A 21,934-nucleotide genomic window follows, 5' to 3' on the forward strand; every position below is an offset into this window, starting at 1 on the left:
GCATAAAAAAAGGGAAAAAAAACTAAAACCCCACATATTGGATATTGACGTGTCCGTAACGACGTGTACAAAAAGTTGAACACGCTTTTTATTTTGTACGACAAAAAGCGTAAAAAAAAACGCTAAAAAACAGAGGCAAAATGCTAATTTTTAGCATTTTGCCTCACAAAAAATGCAATAAAAGTGATCAAAAAAGCCGTACATTTCCCAAAATGGTACCAATAAAAACTACAGCTCGTCTCACAAAAAATAAGCCCTTAAAGAGCTCTGTACATAGAAAAATAAAAAAAAGTTACATGACTTTGAATGCAGCTATAGAGAAAAAAAAAAGATTTCCAAAAAAAAGGGGTTTTTATTGCAAAAAAGTGTAAAAACCTAAAAAAAAATATAACAATTTTGGTATCGTTGTTACCATACCGACCCGCAGAAAAAATTTAGTGTGTCATTTATGCTGCATGATTAACGCTGTAAAAAAAAAATTAAAATCTATGGCAGAATTGATGCGTTTTCTCTCCCTGTTATCATTAAAAAAAAAAAAATTGTTTACAATATTGTCTATATACCCAAAAGTGGCACCGATAAAAACTACAGATCGCCACGCAAAAAACAAGCCCTTATACGGCGGCGTCCACGGAAAAATAAAAAAGTTATGGCTTTTGAAAAATGGAGATGGAAAAATACCAAAAAAATCGCTTGGTCCTCAACGCCAAAATAGGCCGTGTCATTAAGGGGTTAATGAGCAATAAAGGCTGCAGTTCTGTATGCGTGTGTGCACAGTGTACGTCTTATTCCACCGCAGTGGTAGACACTAGAAATATTATCTGGAAGGTAAAGGTGTGTATTAGAGATGAGCGAACGTACTCGTAATGAGTACTTACGCACCCGAGTACCGCCATTTTCGAGTACTTCAGTACTCGGGCGTAAAGATTCGGAGGGCGCCGGGGGGCGGGGGGAGGCGCGGCGGTGCGGGGGGGGAGCAGCGGGGAACAGGGGGGAGCCCTCTCTCTCTCCCTCTCCCCCCCACTCCCTACTGCTACCCCCCGTGCTGCCACGGCGCCCCCCGAATCTTTACGCGCGAGTACCGCTGTACTCGAAAATGGCGGTGCTCGGGTGCGTAAGTACTCGTAACGAGTACGTTCGCTCATCTCTAGTGTGTATTACACTGTATAGGGGATTTACAGCTGACCCTGTATATATGTGTCTTTATAATATGGAGTAGCTGGATAGTGTAGTAACGAAGAATCCTGCCTTTGACATGGGAGACTGGGGTTCAATTTGTGCTTGAAACCCATCATATTGGTATGGTGTGCATATATTTATTTAGTCCAAACACAGTATACTTGTCTTCTCGACTCCTAGTTTTCATATCTGCAGTACATATTAAAGTACAATGGAGTGCAGGTACACTAGATTACTATAGCTGGTGACAGTGATACAGGCTATACCTCTTACCTCTAATTCAGTTTTGTGAAACAATAAGAGGCACTAGACTAGATGATCATGGGTTTAGTGGGTGGGGTTTAGTATTCATGAGCTGTGTGTGGGAGGAGGATACTGAGTGAACAGGCAGAGATGCAGCCCAGGGGATTATGGGAGATATAGTAGAGAAGAACAGGAAGTACTAATGTAAACAACAAAGAACAGCGGATGCTACAAAATGAAGCGGAGAGCAGAAAAAGTAGAGGAAAAAAAAAAAAATAGGTAGATTTACTATAACACTGTGAGATGGTTCATGACTATTTTGACATTTGACTTTGGTATCAGAATAACCCTTTAATATTAAAATGGGTTATCAGAGTTGATTTTTGTCTCTAATCTGCAGGCAATGGTGAAAAATCATAAACTAACAAATACTCACCAATTCCGGACCCCCGCCTCTCCAGCACGGCACCTCCCATTCTCTTCAATGGCTCGGTTTACACTGCAGCAGCTAATCACAGTGCACTGTCTAACAGAGAGAACAGGAGATGCAGTGCTACCAGAATGGCAGGAGTCCAGAACCAGCGAGTATAGGATCTTAGTATTTTTCAGCATAGTGTACAAATTAGAAAAAAAATTAAAGGGGTTGTCTGGTTACTTGGCAAACACTTTTCAATAGGACCTCCTGGGATAAAATAATAAACAGAGAGGTACTCTGCGGACACCGGGATCCAGCGCTGCGGCTCACTGTGGTCCCGGAAATTCCTATGACAGATGATGTCACAGGAAATCAGGTGACCACCACATCCAATGAGAGGCTGCAGCGTCACCATCTGTCCTCACATGTTCAAAATGTGACACTGCACTGATCCTAGCATCCACAGAGGGGTAAGTATTTCTAGGCTTGTTTATTTTTTTACCCCGGGGGGAGGGGTGGGGAGAGGCTATTGAAAAGTGTTGTCCAGTAACCAGACAACCTTAATATGAATACCCAATATCTGAAGACTAACCATTTCAGAGTGAAGCAAAAGACTCCATACCTCAAAATAATGCCTTGCTCCCCTCCCTCCAGTTGAAATAAAAGGCATGTTGAGTTGAGCATGTAAAGTTTATGGGGGAGTGAGGAATAATGACTATTCACTGAACGCTATTGTTCTTGATGTAGTGTGTGTGGGCAGCACTATAATAAAAAACTGAGCAATGTTCAGGCGTCATCACACGTACAGTCACTTACCATATAAGCTCGCCACACAGTTTCCTTTCTGAACTCAAACAGTGCATTCACTTGTGCAGTTTCCGCTACAAAGATGACAAAAAAATAAAATATTGATAAAATGAAGGAAGAGAGTAAACAGCTAAAAACGTCAGGGCGCAAAAGGTGGTTTACTAGCCTGGAGCAAAGAGATTAAGAGGCTCTCCCTGAATCCTCAACTATCACAAAAAAAGAAATCACTCATCTATATACATCAGACAGGCAAGAACCAGGAATTACACTTCAGAAAGAATCAAAAAGCCATAATGCTTCAGAAATACTGCCTTATGTATTCAGCTTCTGGAAGGAAGAACTATAGACACAGTGCAAAGTGCAAAAGCTATGGTAACTTCACCTGAACTACCACCTCCTTGGTCTTCTTGATAGCTACTGAAGAAATATTACATGATTTACCTTAGGGCGCGTTCACGCGCTTCAGACTTTGGTGCATATCTGCATCAAAATCCGCAGTATGTTTTCTTCTGTGGACTTTCATATAGATCCGCACCAAAATCTATATGAACACGTACAACATTTGGTGCAGATTATGACACGGATCCAGAGTAGATTTCACTCTTTCAGTTGGTTCCACTTCAAAATCTGCATCAATGGTGTGGATTGTGACCTGGAATTTAACACAGATTTTAGTAAAGAAATTCTGCACCAAATCCGCCATGTATGAATGCACCCTTAACCCTTTCCAATCCACTGTCTGACGTCTAAAGACATTATGATTTAAGGCTGTACAGTTCTGATGTTGGAAGACGTCCGTCGGGGTCCTCTTACTATATATTGCCAGTCTCTCTGCTGTCGGAGCCTATCCAACGTGTCACCGCACACAGTACTGGCTTTAGCCAGCATATAGTGCCATTGTATAACTGCAGAAAAATAAGCTCCCTAGGAAAACCAGGATACACATTGGATTGGAAAGGGTTAAAGTGAACGTCAAACTTTTAACAGTTAAACATTCTGTAACCCTGTAGAAGGATTGTACCAAGATTATAAATTATCCCCTATTCACAGGATAGGGGATAACTTGCTGATCGATGGGGGTCTCACTTTCTTAGACCCCCTGCTGATCTTGAGAACGAGACTACCGTGTCACCCATGCTCCTCACTGTAGGGTTACTGTAAGTCCTGCAGCATGGGGGAGACTGAATGGCATGCTGCTGCTTCATGCACTTCCAATGGGACTGCCAAGTGTGGGAGTTGTGCTGAGACCACTGAATACAGGGTGATCAGAGAGAGTTATGTGCTAAATGAAGCAACGCTGCAGCGTTAAGAGAAGGAAGTTTCAGCAACACAGAGCTGGTGTAGAGGGCTTTGGAGGCTGTACGGGGGGCTAGCAAAGAGACCGGGTGTTCTAAGTGCCTGCTTCCTAAGGAGCAACTTTAATAGCGATAACCAACAAGACACCACGCAACAGGTTCAGAGGGCTGCTGTCGGCCAGAGACTACAGGGAGAGCAAGCTGTAGTGTCTTGCAGCTCGTCAGACCAGGATTCGCCAGCGTACCTTGAGAGTCTCGCGAGTAAAGGCCCATTTACACCAGCTGATGATCGCTGGGAAAAAACGCTAATCGGTGATCGTTTTAGCGATAATCGGTGCTTCTAAATGCGCACCAATCGTGCGCTTTTCGGGCACTGCTAGCTGATCGTTAAATTCAGTCTAACCTAAAAATCGTGGTTCACTCTTATCAGCAGTTCTTCAGGAGGAGTGCTGATAGCATTGTTTCCAAAGGATCTGAGTGCAGATAATAGCCTGGGGCTTTTAGCTGCATTCAGTGAAGGCTTCATTTGCACAACTAATTGGTACTTAAGTAGCTGAGTAGCTACTTAATACTTTATGCAAAATGATCACTCGAAGCTGTCACTCAAACTGTCATTTGAGCGATCATCTGCTGGTGTAAATGGGCCTTTAGGTTGGACATCAGTAAAAAATGCACATGTGCACACAAAGCAAAGAGATAGATAAGGACTGCGCAGGCACACTAGTCACCACGCTTTATTTAGTCAGACTTAAAAGGATGTTTTTGGAGCCAAGCCCGTTCTTTATAGAACCTTTACTTTAGGTGTACACTTTCACACATTGTGGTTAACCTTTCGGCCATTTATTTTGTTCGCTGGGACCTTTGAATCTTAACTTTTGTTGATATATTGCCCATTTGTTATTTGAGTGTTACCTCTATTGTAATCACTAATTGCTAACTTCCGAACACATATAATAGGAGTTGTTAGTGCTATTTAGCTAGCGATAGGACCTTGGAACGTAATAGTTAAAGTTACATAAAAGTATTCAACTATTTATTAACCCTGCATAATCACATTGCTTTTACCTTAAAGGTTGTAATACAAATGACTATTTTTGTAAGTCAGGTGTCCGGCTTGTATCCTGACACTTACAGGGCATATGGAGCAGTGTTTTGATTCTGAGACAACTCCTTCAAATAAAATACTGTTAGCCAGGTGTTAATTCCCCTTTCTAACATTCCCTGATTTCATAGAGATCCATAGAAAACAACCCAAAAAGTCAGGCACCAGTTGCACATTTCTGGTTATACAAATCTCCAATGTGCCAAAAAGAAGTGCTGAAAATATCAGCCTTGGGCCTCCTGCACACGGGGCGGATTTGTATTGCAAAATCTAGAGCAGGATTCCGCCTCCGGAATCTGCAGCAATTCCAGCCCATAGCATGCTATGAGATAATGCGATTTCCTGCCCACGAGTGGAAATTGATTGCAATTTTCCACTCGCGAGGAAGAAATCACAGCATGCTGCAATTTTGGGTGGGCTAAATAAGGCCAGCTTCTATTGAATTCAATAGAAGCAGTCTGTGCTGCGGCCATTCTACAATCATCACTGCGGTGTGGCATCCTCTGTACTGCGCATCTACTGGCCAGCACATTCGCAGCAGAGGAGAAGACGGCAGAGAGGTAAGCTGAGGTCACCGGCCGGGCACCGGCCGGCTCAAACTCCGCTGCGGGAATCCTGCATGTGGGGTCCAACCCGCCTGTGTGCAGGTGGCCTTAAAGGAGATGTCTCGAGGAAGCAGTGATTTTTTTTTTTTTTGCCCAGTCCCCCTAATTAAACATACATTACTAATTACCCCTGTAAATGACTTTCCTAGCTGGTTTGTACTTACCGTTCCAGCGTTTCAGCAACTTATAAAAGTTTCCCCAAGATGGCCGCCGGCTCTTTCCCCGTCGCTCGCTGCAGCCCGACGTGCGCGCTCCCGAGACGCTGCCAGCTGTGTCTCCATGGCAACCGGACGCCCCGCAGCCGCCGACCAGACGCCCCGCAGCCGCCGACCAGACGCCCCGCAGCCGCCGACCAGTCACCCACCGCCAGGCAGCAGGTAACCGGTGCTAGCCCCCGGCTCCCCAGCGCTACGCTCCCGGCTCCCCAGCGCTAGACCCTCAGCCCAGGTGAAGGCCCCGGAGCCCAGGTGAAGGCCCCGGAGCCCAGCACTAGGTTCCGGAGCCCAGCACTAGGTTCCGGAGCCCAGGTGAAGGCCCCGGAGCCCAGCGCTGGGCTCCGGGGCCTTCACCTGTCAGTGAACATCACCCCCGACCCATCACTTACCCCCCTGGCCCAGCGCTAGTTCCCCCGGCCTAGCGACAGCCCCCCCCCCGGCCTAGCGACAGCCCCCCCATCGCAGCGACAGCCCCCCCCGGCCTAGCGACAGCCCCCCCCCGGCGCAGCGACAGCCCCCCCCCCCGGCGCAGCGACAGCCCCCCCCCCATCGCAGCGACAGCCCCCCCCCCATCGCAGCGACAGCGACGACAGCCCCCCCCCCCCCCCCCCGGCGCAGCGGCAGCCCCCCCGGCCCATCACTTACCTGGACGGCAGGACAGCTGGGCGGCTTCTCCGGACAGCTGGGCGGCTCTGCACCTTCCTCTAACAGAGGATGGTACAGAATGGCCGCTCCAGCGCGCTCCCGAGCAGTGACAGCTCATCTGCGCATGCGCAGAAGAGCTGTAGCGGGGAGCACACTGAAGCGGCTCGTGCTGAAAGGAGAAGACCGGACTGCGCAAGCGCGTCTAAAAAAGCAAGCTGCCAGCGAATTTAGACGGAACCATGGAGACGAGGACGCTAGCAACGGAGCAGGTAAGTGAATAACTTCTGTATGGCTCATATTTAATGCACGATGTATATTACAAAGTGCATTAATATGGCCATACGGAAGTGTATAACCCCACTTGGTTTCGCGAGACCACCCCTTTAACTACCTGTTTCTAAATCAGTGTTTATAGAAAACTCCACTTTTGAAAAACAATTTGTTACATTATTACATTTGTTATTCTATAAACTACTTGTACTGTTTTTAATGTTGTGCCTCCAATCATGTCTAGATCAGGAACTTGACAAGTTTCCTGCTGCCAGAGCCCAGTGCATTGTGGGAGCTCGATGACAATTACACAGCTTCAAGCTGTGCAGTTTGGTCATATATTTTACAGTGGATTGGAGATAACCCGCTGTTTCCGACAATAGTCATCGGAACTTTATAAACTAATTTAATAAAAAAAATAGCTCACAATAGGTATAAAAACAGTACAGAAAAAGTATAAGAAAGCTGCACAATTATTTGCATGAAAACAAGTAATAAAGTGTGATATTTTCAAACATAAATTACATTTTAATCCACAAATCCCATATAGTAACACCAAATACCAATGGAACAGCCGTTTTTAAAAAGAAGAAACCGCATTAAATGAGCACATGAAGAGTTTAAGTGAGACATTATGCAACAGGCTTACCAAACAGAAACTGACAAAAATACATGTTCAGGACTTGCAGAAGTGGTTGGAACAATATGATAAAGCTAAATGTATACAGTATATAATGTAAAAGACTACATAAAATGCTTACCATCGCGTTGAGATTCAAAGACAACTACTGTGACATTAGTTGATGGGTTTTTAGGTTTTGCAACATGAAAGAATGATATAGCTGCATGAAAGAAAGGCATGGTTGATTGTAAGTCCTTCATAGTAGTGTTGGCAGGTAGGGCTGGGTCCAGCACAATCATTGGGACACGAATGCAATGTGTAAGTAGACACTCCAGCATCTTGTCACTAGAACTAGAAGACATGCTAGTTTTAAAAAGTGAGCAATTTTAAAATGACACAAATACTATCTGGCTGAGCCGATTTTGTAATTTCTTATTGGTCATATTGGAAAAAAAAATCAACTTTTAAGCCTCTGCATGCAGTTCCCGGAAGTGCTCTGGAGGCAGGACCTCTACCTCAAGGGCTTTGCTCGCTGTCCAATTCTGATTGACAGCTATAGCAGTCTCCTGGTTGGTAGTCGCAGCTGTCAATCAGAGCTGACAGGTCTACATGGCACTGTAAGCAATTTTGTCCATGCAAAACTGCTAACAGACTCCCTTTAACCCCTTGAGTGGCACGCCCGGAAATGTTCCTGGACGAGCTCCACTGCCCATAGCGATATAGCCCGGAAGATTTCCGGGCTATGTATCACTATGGGACCTGCAGAGCACATTGCCATAAGCTGTGGCATTGTGCTATGCCTGCACAGTTCCACACAGAACAATGCGGGACTTTGAAAAAAGAAGCAGGAAGATATTATCGATCTGCCGACAACTTCCTGCTTCTATTTTCAAACTCTTGCACTGCTTTGCTTACAGGTTGCCACGGAGACCATCAGCTTGTCAGAAGCCAGCTGATGGTCTCTGTGGCAGGGAGAGCTGGTGCTTGGCTGTCAGAGGATAGCTGGGCACCAGCTCTTACAGCAGAGATCAGAGAAAACCTCCGATCTCTGCTGTGTTAACCCTTTACATGCCATGGTCTATGCGACCACAGCATGTAAAGGGCTGACAGAGGTAGGGGGCTCCCTCTGTCAGAGGATAGCCGGGCATCAGCTCTTACCCAGCAGAGAATGGAGAAAATTTCCGATCTCTGCTGTGTTAACCCTTTACATGCCCCAGTCGATGCGACTGCGGCATGTAAAGGGCTGTCACCATCAGACCCCCGCAATGTGATCAGGGGGTCCTGATGGGTCTCTGTAGAAGTCCCCTAAAGGGACAAAAATTTCAAGTAAAAAAAAAAAAAAAAAAAACACTTTTCTCCCTCTACTTTGTAAAAAATTAAAAACAAAATTACAGGTGGTATCTCTGCGTCGTAATGACCCAGAGAAGGAAGTTAGTATAATATTTAACCCCTTAATGTCCCCCCCCCCCTTTTTTTTCTTCCTCTGTTTAAAAAATCATAACTCCTTTATTTTTCCATCGACGTTGCTGCATGAGGGCTTGTTTTTTGCGGGACAAGTTGTATTTTTCAATGGTGCTATTTAGAGTACCATATAATGTACTGAAAAACTTTTATAAAATTCTAAGTGGAGTAAAATGAAAAAAAAAAAAATTACATTCCGCCATCTTTCAGTGCGTTTTGTTTCTACGGCACACAAACTGCAACAAAAATGACATGATAACTTTATTCTTTGGGTTGGTACGATACCAAACTTGTATAGGTTTTTTTGCTGTAGCACTTGTATTTTTTTTCAAAGACATTTAATTTTAAATTATTTTCTGCTGCATCTTCTGCGCGCAATAACTTTTTTATTTTTCTGTCGGCATAGTTGAGCAAGGGCTCATTTTTTGCGGGACGTTCCGTAGTTTCTGATAGTACCAATTCAGAATACATACGACTTTTTGATCACTTTTTATTGCATTTTTCTGGGAGACAGGGTGACTGAAAGAGTGCATTTCTGGTGTTATTTTATTTTTTTTTTTCAGACGATGTTCACCATGCAGGGTAAATAATGCACTACTTTGATAAATCGGACTTTTACAGATGCGGCGATACCAAATATGTATTTTTCTTCTATGATTTAGATTTTTTTATTATTGATATGGCAAAAGGAGGGCGATTTAAACTTTTATTACTTTTTTTTAAAACTGTGAAAAAGTCGCAAAAAAGAAAAAAAAATATTACAATTTGGTATTGGCGTAATCGTACCGGCCTGTAGAATGACTTTAATATGTTATTTATACTGCTCCGAGAATGCAGTGAAAAATAAAAATAAAAAACATGCCAGAATTACAGATTTTGTTAATCTTGCCACTAAAAAAAAATGGAATAAAAAGCGATCAAAATTTTACATGTTTCTAAAAAATAGATAAATGAAGACTGGAGTTCATCCCGCAAAAAACACGGCCTTCTAGAGCTCTGGCAATGGAAAAATAACATTAACACGGCTCTTGGAATGTGGCGACGCAAAAGCAAACCTTTAAGAAAAAAAAAAAAGGTTTAAAATGTACAAAAATAGCAAAACATAAAAACCTGTATAAACTTGGTATCGCCAGAATCATGCTGACTCAGAGAATAATGTTATCACAGTATTTATTCTGCACGCTGAACGCCTTAAAAATGAAATCCAAAAAACAAATGACCAAATTTCTTTTTTTTCCCCCAATCTCCCTACAAGTTTTTTTACAAAAGTTATGCAATACATGATATATACCCCCAAAATGATGCCATCAAAAAGTACAACTTGTCCCGCAAAAAACAAGCCCTCATATGGCCGTGTCAATGGTAAAATGAAAAAGTTACAGCTCTTGGAACGCGACTGGAAAATTAGTTGAAATTAAATGTTTAGACCATTTAAAAAACCTGCCCTGGTGGTTACGACAGGGTGGTAAGAAACCCACCACTGAAGGGGTTAAATGTGGAAGACAAAGCTGGAAGAGCAAGTAGTCCTGCAGCCCAGGCAACTACACAATGCTGGAAGCCTATCCAACAAAGTTCCCATGATTTATAATAGTTGACCACTTCAAGTATTTGTCTATCAGGATATGTTAAGTTGACATGAACAATCTGTATTATCATTCCTGGTGGAGTGAGTAATAATGCAATATATTATTATATATACACACACGTATATGTGTATATATATTATACACACACACACACAGATATAGATATACACTGCATTATTGCTCACTCCACCAGGAATGATCATATATACATATAATTTTGACCATATATACTTACACTTTCCTTGTTGGTTCCGTTCTGTTACTTCCAATCAGTTCCCTAGAGATTAAAGGATAATACATAAATACTTATTACATACAGAATATCTTAATGCACCAATGAAGACCCAACGTTATTTCTGTCTTTGAGGACATTAGAGAAAATATTTCTAAAATTACATCTAAAGTATGAAAAATGGTGCTCAAAGACAAACATATTCTTAGGGCTCATGTCCACGGGCAAAATAAGAATTAAAATCCGCAGCGGATTTTAACTCTTCTCCCGCCCGCGGATCCGCACCCCATAGGGATGCACTGACCACCCGCGGGTAGATCAATACCCGCGGATGGTCAATAAAAGTGATTATTTTAAAAATGGAGCATGAAAAAATCTGGACCATGCTCCATTTTCATGCGGGTCTCCCGCGGGGACGGCTCCCGCAGGCTTCTATTGAAGCCTATGGAAGCCGTCCGGATCCGCGGGAGACCTAAAATAGGAATTTAAAAGCATTTACTCACCCGCAGCGGGTCGGGAAGGTCTTCTCTTCCTTACGGCCGCATCTCCCTTGCTTCGGCTCGGCGGATGTGCCCAGCGCATGCGCGCGGCACGTCGACGACGAATTCATCCGCCGGCCGAAGAAAGAAGATCCGGCCGCGACGCAGAGAAGAAACGGAGCGGATGGGAGGTGAGTTTATTCTCATTTATTGTTATTTTCAGCGCTCATGTCCGCGGGGCAGGAGGGACCCGCTGCAGATTCTCCATGGAGAATCTGCAGCGGATCTGATTTTCCCCGTGGACATGAGGCCTTAGAACTCTGTCACACGGGCGGATTATTTCCAAATATCGCAGCTAAAAATGCAGAAGATTCCGCAACAAAATCTGCACCTTTATCTGCGGATTGTGGAAATATTCTGACTATGTGAAAGAGCCCTTAAAAGTTGTACCTATCCAGCTGGATGACTTTTTAGAATAAGGTGTCGTATGTGTACATGGGGAATAACAATACAACTACTATGATGTTTCCTATATACAAGACACATAAAAAGGAGATCCTGCTCTCCTCTCTCTCACACAATGAGAAGCAGCAGCACAAATTACATTCTTCAGCAGTACTGAGCAGTGTAGTTATAATTACAGCACTGCGGTGCTATAATAAAATCACTTAACCCTTTCCAATCCAATTTTGGATTAGGGTTTCCTAAAAGGCTTTCTCTTTTTGCTGTTATACAACGGTGCCATCTGCTGGCTAAAGCCCGTGTGTGTGCACCAGAGAGGCTCCGACAGCGGAGTGGCTGGCAATAGATGGTAAGAATACCCTGTTGGACGTCTTCTGACATTGGAGCTGCACAAGCTTCATTCAGAATGTAGGAAGACGTCAGACAGTGGATTGGAAAGGGTTAATAGAAGGAGCACCAGCAATGTCTCTGCGTGCATCTCTCTAGGGAGCCGATTCCTCCTCCTGCCTCCTTCATACACTTCTATGGCGAGCAGCTGTAACCTGACCCATTTGTAGATTAATTTAACCACAGACATGAGAGCAAGTGATCAGTGTAAGAGGCAGGAAAATGAAGAGGATTCTCATAAGTGCAGAAAATAAAGTTTTTTTGTAATAAAATGTATTATAAAGGTTAACTCTATACAAATGCAGAAAAACACTAGCAATCTGCACCTATGTGTTGTAATCCAAGTAATAAGAGGTTCTCAGCAATCCCTGCTGACAGAATCTACCCAGTAAGAGAGCAATTGAAAATAATATCGCACTTCATCTTGTATAAAGTATGCATAGTGCAAAACAGACATCGCCTCTGTGTACCGTGTTGATGTTCTAAAGGGGTTGTCCAGTTGTAAGCTATTGATGGTCTATCCTTAGAATAGGTCATCAACAGTAGAACAGTGAAGGTCGGATGTCCGGGACATCCGACGAACGGTTGTTCGCCAAAGCCAGCAAGCTCATGCACTGCGCTGATTTCTGCAGGAAGCAGACAGCTCTGTTTTTACTATAGTGGTCAGACTTGTTATTGCAGGCCAAGTTCTCATTCATTTCAGTGGAAACATGGTCTGCATTACCAAGCTTGGCCACTACAGTAAGAACAGAGCTGTCTGCTTCTTGCAGAAATCTGATCATTGCAATACAGCACTGGCCCAGAAAACAGCTGATCAGGGGAGATCCTGTTTAGTGGAGCCCCGCCGATCTACTACTGATGACCTGTCCTTAGTATAGGACTTAAAAACCCCCTTTAAGCTACCTGAATAAAGAAGTGTTTTTATGCAAGTGGCGAGTGCTGCAAATGGTTCCACATTACTGTATATTACAAAGTTTCTTAATTTCACTATTGATTGATGGAAAAAAAATTAAACCATAGCTATGCTTTAAATCATTAATATGCATTGTGTCTACAACTTAACCACAATATGGTAACTTGCATTATCAGCAAGAACATTATGGATAGTATAAATACACTTAAACTCTAAAGACGACATAAACACTTTCTGTCTCCGTAACCAAAAGAATGAATATTGCTTTGTGTAGTAGATATATAAAGTCTACAAACCCCTATAAAATGCCAGGTTTTGGTCATGTTAAAAGATCTGAAAAAGGCGAATTATTTCAGATTTATTTCCGCCTTCAATGTGACCCGTTATTGGTACAATCCCACTGAAATAAAGATAACAAAACTAATCTCATGATAACTAGTAGTCAGCACACGGCGGCCATGGTTTACTGATTGGGATTTACCCCATATGAAGTTCAGCTCTTGAAGCTCTTGACGTTTACAGCACATGAAGGGATTTGATTGTTGAACTGTATTAGGGTGCCTTCACACTGGCGATAAAATCGCGCGATTTTCCTGCGATGTGTGAGAGTGAAAACGCTGAATTTCACGGCCGGCCGATATACGCTTCCATCTAAGCAGTTCACCTCTTCCCTCACCAGCTCTCTGCGTCTCTCCTCCCCTCCGAACGGTTTGCAATGGGAGTGGGCGGGACGGCAAGGGGGGGGGGGCTAAGCTCCTGCCCCCTGCCCACCCCTTGTCCATAGCCAGCAATGGGAGTGACCAGAACAGAGCAGAGCTTAGCTCCGCCTCCTCCCATTGCAAACAGGGGAGTGGAGGAGAGAGCCGGTGAGGGAGAGGAAACTGCTTAGATGGAAGCGTATATCAGCCGGCCGTGAAAACACCGGCTGATATACGCTTGTGTAAATAAGCCCTAATATGCAAGTATAGGTTATCAAGGTAGTATATGAGACATACATAGCAAGTGCTGTAGCTGCCCTGCTTTAGTACAACAAGCTTTTTTTGTATTTTTCTTTTCTAATTTCTAGGTCCTGCAAGACCAGTTGTGTTTCTTTATTTGTTTTATTTCTGTAAAACCATACAAAACTTCTAATAAAAAAAACTAATTAAACATAAAATATTTCAGTTTTTTTTCATGGAATTGTACAGATAACGGGTCACATTGAAGGTGAAAAGAAATCTGAAATGTTTCATCATTTTTTAACATGACAAAAACATAGCAATTTAACAGGGGTGTGCAGACTTTTTATATCCACTGTATTATTGCAGTATTTCTTGAAAAGTACCTCAAAGCCCTTTGCTCTTCTTCCATTTGCTCTCGAACATCCCGTAGCTGCTTTACAAGCTCTGGGTCAGTACCATTCACCCAGGTATATACCACATCAATGGGCATGGGTAGACATAACCTGTAAGAAGCCCACACAAAGCAAGAAAAAAACACATCATGAATGATGATTGGTTAAAATATCCCTGCTGACAGTGCAAAGTAAGCGATCTTTGAGCGATCATCTGCTGGTGTAAAAGGGCCTTAAAAAAAGAAAAAACTTTTCAGCATTCATCTCATTATCCATCTCAAATACCTAAGAGGGCTTTTTCAGGCTATTTTTATTGAAAACCTATCCTCAGGTTAGGTCATCAATATTTGATCGGTTGGGGGTCCCAAGTGCTAGACCCCAGCCGATCAGCTATTTGGGCGCCCACTGTCACCAGCAAAACACACGGAGCAGAAGCAGATTGCTCCAACCCCTGAGTAGTAGCGGTCACTGATTGCAGGCACAACAGATTTCAATCCGAACTGTGCCTGCAATTACCAGCATCGGCCACCACACAGGAGTCAAAGTAACTGCTTCCACTCCATATCCTATGCACTCTTTCCAGTGACAGTGGGCGTCCGAACAGCTGACTGGTCGGAGTCCTGAGCGGTGGACCCCAGCCAATCAACTATTGATGACTTATCCTGAGGACAGGTCATTAATAAACATAGCCCCTTTAATGTGAAGTAAGATCGTGGGACAGCAAAAAAATTGTAAATATCAGTTTTGAGTTATTATCAAAGTGGGAAAATCAGCTGTATAGAACCCAAATTTAAAGGGCATGTTTCACTTAATTTTTTTACTAATTAAAACCAGAAAGTAAAAAAAAACAAAAACAAAAAAAAAAAAAAAAAAAAAAAACTTATTCCATTTTTAAAATCTACTTTCATTTTGATTGTAGGTTCTGTATAGGACTGAACATGGTCAATACGTGACTATGGGGGCGACCATCTTGCCTGAGCTACTCAGATAAACTTCACAGCTGAAATCATAGGCCATTCACACAGCACACAGAAGGGGACCCCAGTGACTGCTATGTGACATGTGCAAAGGTCATTCTGTAAGGAAGGGGAAGAGCTGAGCTGTGACCATCACCTTTTATGAATAGTGGATCTAGCGTTCTCTAAATATAGGCGTCACCTTTCATTGTAATCTTGTCAGGGATAATGAGATGAATGCTGAAAAGTTTTTTCTTTTTTTAAGGCCCTTTTACACCAGCAGATGATCGCTCAAAGATCGCTCAAACGACAGTATGAGTGACAGCTTTGAGCAATCATTTTTCATAAACTATTAAGTAGCTACTCAGCTACTTAAAAGGGTTGTCCCGCAAAAGCAAGTGAAGTTAAACACTTCTGTATGGCCATATAAATGCACTTTGTAATATACATCGTGCATTAAATATTGGCCATACAGAAGTTATATACTTACCCACCCCCCACCCACCCCAGTGTTGGCGTCCCCGTCTTCATGGCCGCACAGGTCTTCTGCGCATGCGCACACCAGCTGTGAGGCACGAGCACGCCGGAGCGGCCCCATTCAACGGGACAGAAGAGCAGACTGCGCAAGCGCGTCTAATCGAGGCAGAAGAAGGCTTCAGTCGGCGCCATGGAGACGGGGACGCCAACACCGGAGGGGGTAAGTGTATAACTTCTGTATGGCCAATATTTAATGCACGATGTATATTACAAAGTGCATTTATATGGCCATACAGAAGTGTTTAACTTCACTTGCTTTTGCGGGACAACCCCTTTAAGTACCAATTAGGTGCGCAAATGAAGCCTTAGCTGAAAGCAGTTAATAGCCCGAGGGCTCTAATCTGCGCTCAGATCCTTTGTTCTCCAAGGGAAACAATGCTATCAGCACTCCCCATGAACTGCTGATAAGAGTGAACCACGATTTTTAGGTCAGCTTGAATTTAACGATCAGCTAACAGTGTCCGAAAAGCGGACGATGGGCGCACATTTACACGCACCGATTATCGCTAAAACGATCGCCGATTAGCGATTTTTTTAGCGATCATCGGCTGGTGTAAATGGGCCTTTAGAACAAAAATTGTCATACTAATATTAAGCTTAATTGCCAGTGTGAAAATTGCAGGATTTTATTTTTTAAATACATATGGTGACACCTACAAATAATAGGTAAATTAATGAATGGAAAAAACAATCACCAATAATTCTTAAAAAGTATGTTTAACATAAAAACATGATTTATACAATAGGTCACTTTCCCTTTAAAATTCTCCTTCCTCACATTAGCAGTGTCTAGAGATGAGAGGAAACCACAATTTAGCACATGATCTCCACTCAGATACGGGTATTTATCTGACATCAAGCACCCCACCCAACGAGGTTTATCATAAAGAGGGACTAGCAGCAGTAAAAGCAGGGCACATTTATGTAATAGTATGGATGTATGCCAATGTATAGTACTTGATTTTAACTCTTTCCAATCCACTGTCTGACGTCTAAAGACATTCTGATTGAGGGCTTTACAGCTCCGATGTCGGAAGACGTCAGGCAGGGTATTCTTACTGTAGATTATTGGCCGCTCTGTTGTCGGGGGCCTCTCCAGCATGTTGCATACTGCAGTACTGGCTCTAGCCAGCAGATGGTGCCATTGTATAATGGCAGAAAGAGAAAGCCCCCTAGGAAACCCTGAATCCAAAATTGGATTGCAAAGGGTTAAAAAATCCATGTCTGTTGATACATTAGGAGGGAAATTTACTAAGACTGTCATTTCCATTACTGGTCTTAGTATAATTTCCCCCAGCCCACAATGCACCGAACACATAAAGAGGTGCACAACTCTCATGTATTAGGTGCATCCCAGCACTTCCATGCGCCTCAGGTTCGACTAGACATACATTTCTGGCACAAATTATACATAAATCTGTCGGTCCCGGGCGGCCATACCCTCTTTTCAGGAAAAGGATGAGGCCGGAGCAAAAACAAAAAAGTCACTAATGTAGTCACAAGTGGGCCTACTTTTTGATGAATTCTGGCACAGAAGCCTTAATAAAATCCCGTCTAGGTCTGTGAACATGTCTGATAAAATTCGCACGACTACAGAAACCCGGAAGCTCTTTCTCTAGTCTTTGGTCACACTGATCTATTCAAGGTCTTACTTAGGCCTCATCTACACGGGTGAATTTGAATTGCGGAATCTGCGATTGGCACCCGTGCGGGAGATTTACTGTTTTAGTCGCCCATAGAAAGCATGGAGCGTCCTCAGCTCCACACACACATGCGGATTTGGTTTGCAAATTCCGCAAGCGGAAAATAAATCGCAGCATGCTCCATTTTAGCGTGGATTCCATGCAGACGGGCTCCATTGATCTCTATGGAAGCGTTCGATCCGCATTTACAGATAGGCAGATATTTCTCATATTGCTTGGAGACCAGGCAGGGAGGAGAGGGAAGGCACCATTGGACTTGCGATTTTTTTTTCCGCACAGATGATCCACCATGCATCCATGTGGAAAAACCATTAAATCCGCAATCTCCTGCAAGCATTTAAAATTCATTCACGCAATGACTCACAGGTTATCCGCATGTGCTCTTTTCTTTCACGCAATATTGCAGCATTTTTTTGCACTTTTTTTTTTTTAAGGCGATCGTCAATGGGACTTTCTAATGTTAAAAACGCATCGCGCAAAAATCGCAAAGCACAAACTTAAGATTTTTGTGCAATGCGTTTTTAACATTAGAAAGTCCCATTGACGATCGCCTTAAAAAAAAAAAACACGATATCGCGTGAAAAAAATGCAAGTGAGCAAGAGCCCTAAGGGGTTTCATGTTAGACCCCATCTTCATATAAAACCCGTTAGAAGATAAGAGTCTGTGAGCAGCAGCCGCATTTCACTGCCATTCTGTGTAGAGTACACAGCAGATTATACAAGCCCTGCAGATTACGCATTTGTAACATTCGCTTTAATAGGGCAAACTATTGTAACTGCTGGGAGTGCATTACCTGTTCTGGAAGGACTTCCCTGCAATGTTGTCTCGGTAGGTATCAAATAAAACATGATACTGATCTCGACTCCACTCCAGAACCACCTGCAAGAAAAACATTGCCCTTGTGAGATACACGACTCCGCTTTGGCACAATGAATTAAGGCAACTGTCCATTCACCAACTGGTGAAGTTAACAGGATTTTCCAAGTTATTTGAAAACTGGGCAGAGGGCAAGGAATGTTAGAAAATAAAGGTGATTTTAGACAGAACAATATCATTCAAGAATCTGGATAAGTTGAGGGATTGGGGCAGAAAAGCGGCAAACGAGGTTTAACACTGATAAATGTAAGGTTCTGCACATGGGCAGGGAAATACATGTCACCATTACACACTAAATGGGAAACACTGACATGGAAAAGGACTTGGGGATTTTAGTTAACTGTTAGCTTAACTGGTGCAACCAGTGTCAGGCAGCTGCTGCCAAGGCAAACAGGATCATGGGGTGCATCAAAAGAGGTCTAGGCGCGCTTGGCGAGAACATTGTTTGTCCTCTTTACAAATCACTGGTCAGACCACACATGGAATATTGTGGACAGTTTCGGGCACTGGTACTCAAGTAGGACATATCAGAGCTTGAGCGGGTACAAAGGCGAGCAACTAAAGTTATAAATGGAATGGGTGGAATACAATACCCAGAGGAGGTTAAAATTGGGGTTATTTAGATTAGAAAAGAGACATCTGAGGAGAGACCTAATAACTAGGTAGAAATACATTAGGGGACAGTACACGGATTTCTCCCATGATCTATTTATACCCCGGACTGTAACTGCAATAAGGGGGCATCCTCTACATCTAGAGGAAAGAAGGTTTCTACACCAACATAGGGGGTTCTTTACTGTAAAAGCAGTGAGACTATGGAACTCTCTGCCTGAGGACTTGTGATACCATATTCGATTAAAAGAGTTCAAGAGAGGTCTTGACGCCTTTCTTGAGCGATACAATATTATATGTTATCATCATTAATAACTTCAAGGTTTGTTGACCCCGGGATTATTCCAATTGGCAGATTGGAGTCAGTAAGAAATTTTTCTTCCCCTAAGGGCTCCTTCACACTGGCGAATGCAATATAGCCAAGAGAAAATCACGGCAATATTGCAATTTTTCTCTTGAGATGTCTGAGCGTCAACAATGCTTTTTCTTGCCAAAACATAACTGCCGCTTGCGATTTTCTCGCAATAGAAATTATCCACACAGAATCTGAGATCTTTAAAAAAAATAAATTAAAAAATACACTATTTTTATTATACATTTAAAGAGAACCTGTCATTGGTTTTTAACCCTACTAAACAGGGGGCAGATTACTGACAAACAGTTCTTGCCAAAAATAAGTTTGTTTTTGTTCCATTTCAAATCATATCTGCTAAAATCACTTTTGAAGCTTTCCCATGCCATATGCTAATGTCCGTGGTCCAATCTGGTACTGGCACATGCGCAAACAGGACCGGTGTATCTGCTCACAAAAGGGATCTACGCATGCGCTGGTATGCGAACATTCAACACATGTGAAAGTTCAAAGCTCCAGCCAGAAGAAATGGTCCAGGTCTGCCCGCCATACCAGACCACGGACATTAGCATACTATGTGGGAAGGGGGGGTGGGATGTGATGGATTGGCTGGCTACTGACAGCCAGTAGTGAAGGAATATCAGATCCCGGCAGTTTAACCCCTTGTGACAATCAATAGCTACTGCAGCATATAAGCAGATGACGGGGAGGGGGCTTCTGTCACCCACAGGCATCCCGCAGTGTGATTGCAAGGTTTCAATGGGATCCCATAGCAGCCGGAAGCCTGACATAAACTTCCATATTTGCCATGTAACTCTGCCTATTAGACCCTGCCTCCCACAGGGTCCAGTAGGCTGCTGTCATAGGCTTAGTAGAATGCACTCCATAAGTAATGCAGTGCACTATCCTAACAATTAAACGATCGCATCTTCAAATCCCCTAGAGGGACTCTTAAAAAATAAATAAATCAAAAAAAGCATTAAAAAAAGCTCAATGAAGTTTAATTTAAAAAAAAGACATTTTAAAAAAAGCAACATATAATAGATACCACCATGCTCGTAACAACAAGGGCAATAAAAATATTTTGTTATTTATCGTGCATGGTGAACACTAAAAATATTTTTTTAAAGTTTTAGGCTGGGTTCACAGAGAGCGGATTTGCCACGGAAATTCAGTCCGTAATTTTGCCGTGGCAAATCCGCCTGTGGGCGCTAATCCCATGATTAGCCAGCCATGTGGACGAGATTTCTCAGAAATCTCGTCCACATGGGACGGCGAGTCCGGCACGATAAAGCTGGCAGAAGCCGGCGCTGTGGCGCAGATTCGCGGCCGCAGCATGTTAATTTTTTTTCTTCTTCCGCTGCAGCTGCGCTCTCCTCTATGGGAGCGCCGGCCACAGCGTAAGAGCGAGCAGCCAGGTGCCGCGGGTTTTTCGCTGCGGCCAAACCGCGAGATTTCCGCCAGGCTTCTGGTGTGTATGAACCCAGCCTTATGTATCTCAAAATGGTACCAATAAAAACTACAACACTTCCCCCCCCAAAAAAAAACAACAAGCCCCTATATAGCTCCATTACACTAAATATGAAAATGTTATGGGTCTTAGAATACAGCGAAACAGATTTAATTGTTTTTGGGTTTTTTTCAAAATGTGTTTTTATTGTGCAAAAGTACTAAAAAATAAAAAAAAGATATAGATTGGCATTGCAGTAATCGTGCTGATCCACATAGAAAGTCATGGTGTTAATTTTACCAAATGGTGAACGCCGTAAAAACAAAGCTTAAAAACAATGGGGGTGGGGAAGGTCGGTGGGGTCCACCCCCCCCCCCCCCCCCCACACACACACAAAAAAAATAAAAGATTAATAAAAGTCCTACTACACATTAGATGTACCCCAGAGTGTTACCATTAAAAAATAGAACTCGTCCCCCCCAAAACAAGACCTCAAACGGATAGATCAATGAGTTATGTTTTTTGTATGCAACAATACGGGTTGTTTGGTCCGTATGGCATAAAATAGGCTTGTAACAAAGGGGATAAGTAACCACACTGAAGTGCACCACTACAAGAAATCTGCTTTTCACTACCAAGTAGGCAATGGCATATAACTTTTTTACCAATGCAGTTGTCTTATAGCAGCCGTGCACATCCTGTAATTGTGTTTGCCTATTGCTTCAGGGAAAATAACATTTAAGTATATTGGGAAAGTAAATATTTATTTAAGAAGAAGCAAGATTAAAGGAAAGGTGCCCTTCTTCTCCTGCCTCACAGTCATTCAACTGTAGTTTTTGACTCTACTGGCCAAATATCCGGGACTGTCATTAAAAATGTTTCCTTCACTGCAAAGAGACTGTAATGCGCCATCAGTGAATGGGAGATTTCCAATAACAGACGTGGAGATAACATTTAACCACTGCAACAAATACTGATCAAGAGCTTAAACAGATGGGTGTTTCAGTCCTGCTATGTGGCTGCGAAAATCTTGGCCACATAATGGGACGAAACAAAAAGCATTGATTTCAGTAGTTTTGTTTTCACTCTCAGGATTCTCGTGCGCTAATACTACTGTGTTTCCCAGAAAATAAGACACTGTCTTATATTAATTTTTGCCCCTAAAGAGCCCAGTGTCTGATTTTCAGGAAGGGGGC

At 43.0% G+C, this 21,934-nt stretch overlaps 1 protein-coding gene across 1 annotated transcript in view; it reads right to left on the reverse strand.

The window, feature by feature from the left end:
• The window catches only part of GNPTAB (N-acetylglucosamine-1-phosphate transferase subunits alpha and beta), a 78,256-nt gene that overhangs the window by 50,177 nt on the left and 6,145 nt on the right, over nt 1-21,934 (reverse strand). Inside the window, exons 2-6 of the mRNA XM_066591412.1 lie at nt 18,242-18,327; nt 14,243-14,362; nt 10,681-10,722; nt 7,538-7,749; nt 2,654-2,718 (exon numbers count right to left, since the gene is read on the reverse strand). Coding sequence (XP_066447509.1) covers nt 2,654-2,718; nt 7,538-7,749; nt 10,681-10,722; nt 14,243-14,362; nt 18,242-18,327 — 525 coding nt within the window. The remainder of the gene's footprint in view (nt 1-2,653; nt 2,719-7,537; nt 7,750-10,680; nt 10,723-14,242; nt 14,363-18,241; nt 18,328-21,934) is intronic.

The sequence above is a fragment of the Eleutherodactylus coqui genome, chromosome 2, assembly GCF_035609145.1.
Source record: "Eleutherodactylus coqui strain aEleCoq1 chromosome 2, aEleCoq1.hap1, whole genome shotgun sequence".
Classification (NCBI taxonomy): domain Eukaryota; kingdom Metazoa; phylum Chordata; class Amphibia; order Anura; family Eleutherodactylidae; genus Eleutherodactylus; species Eleutherodactylus coqui.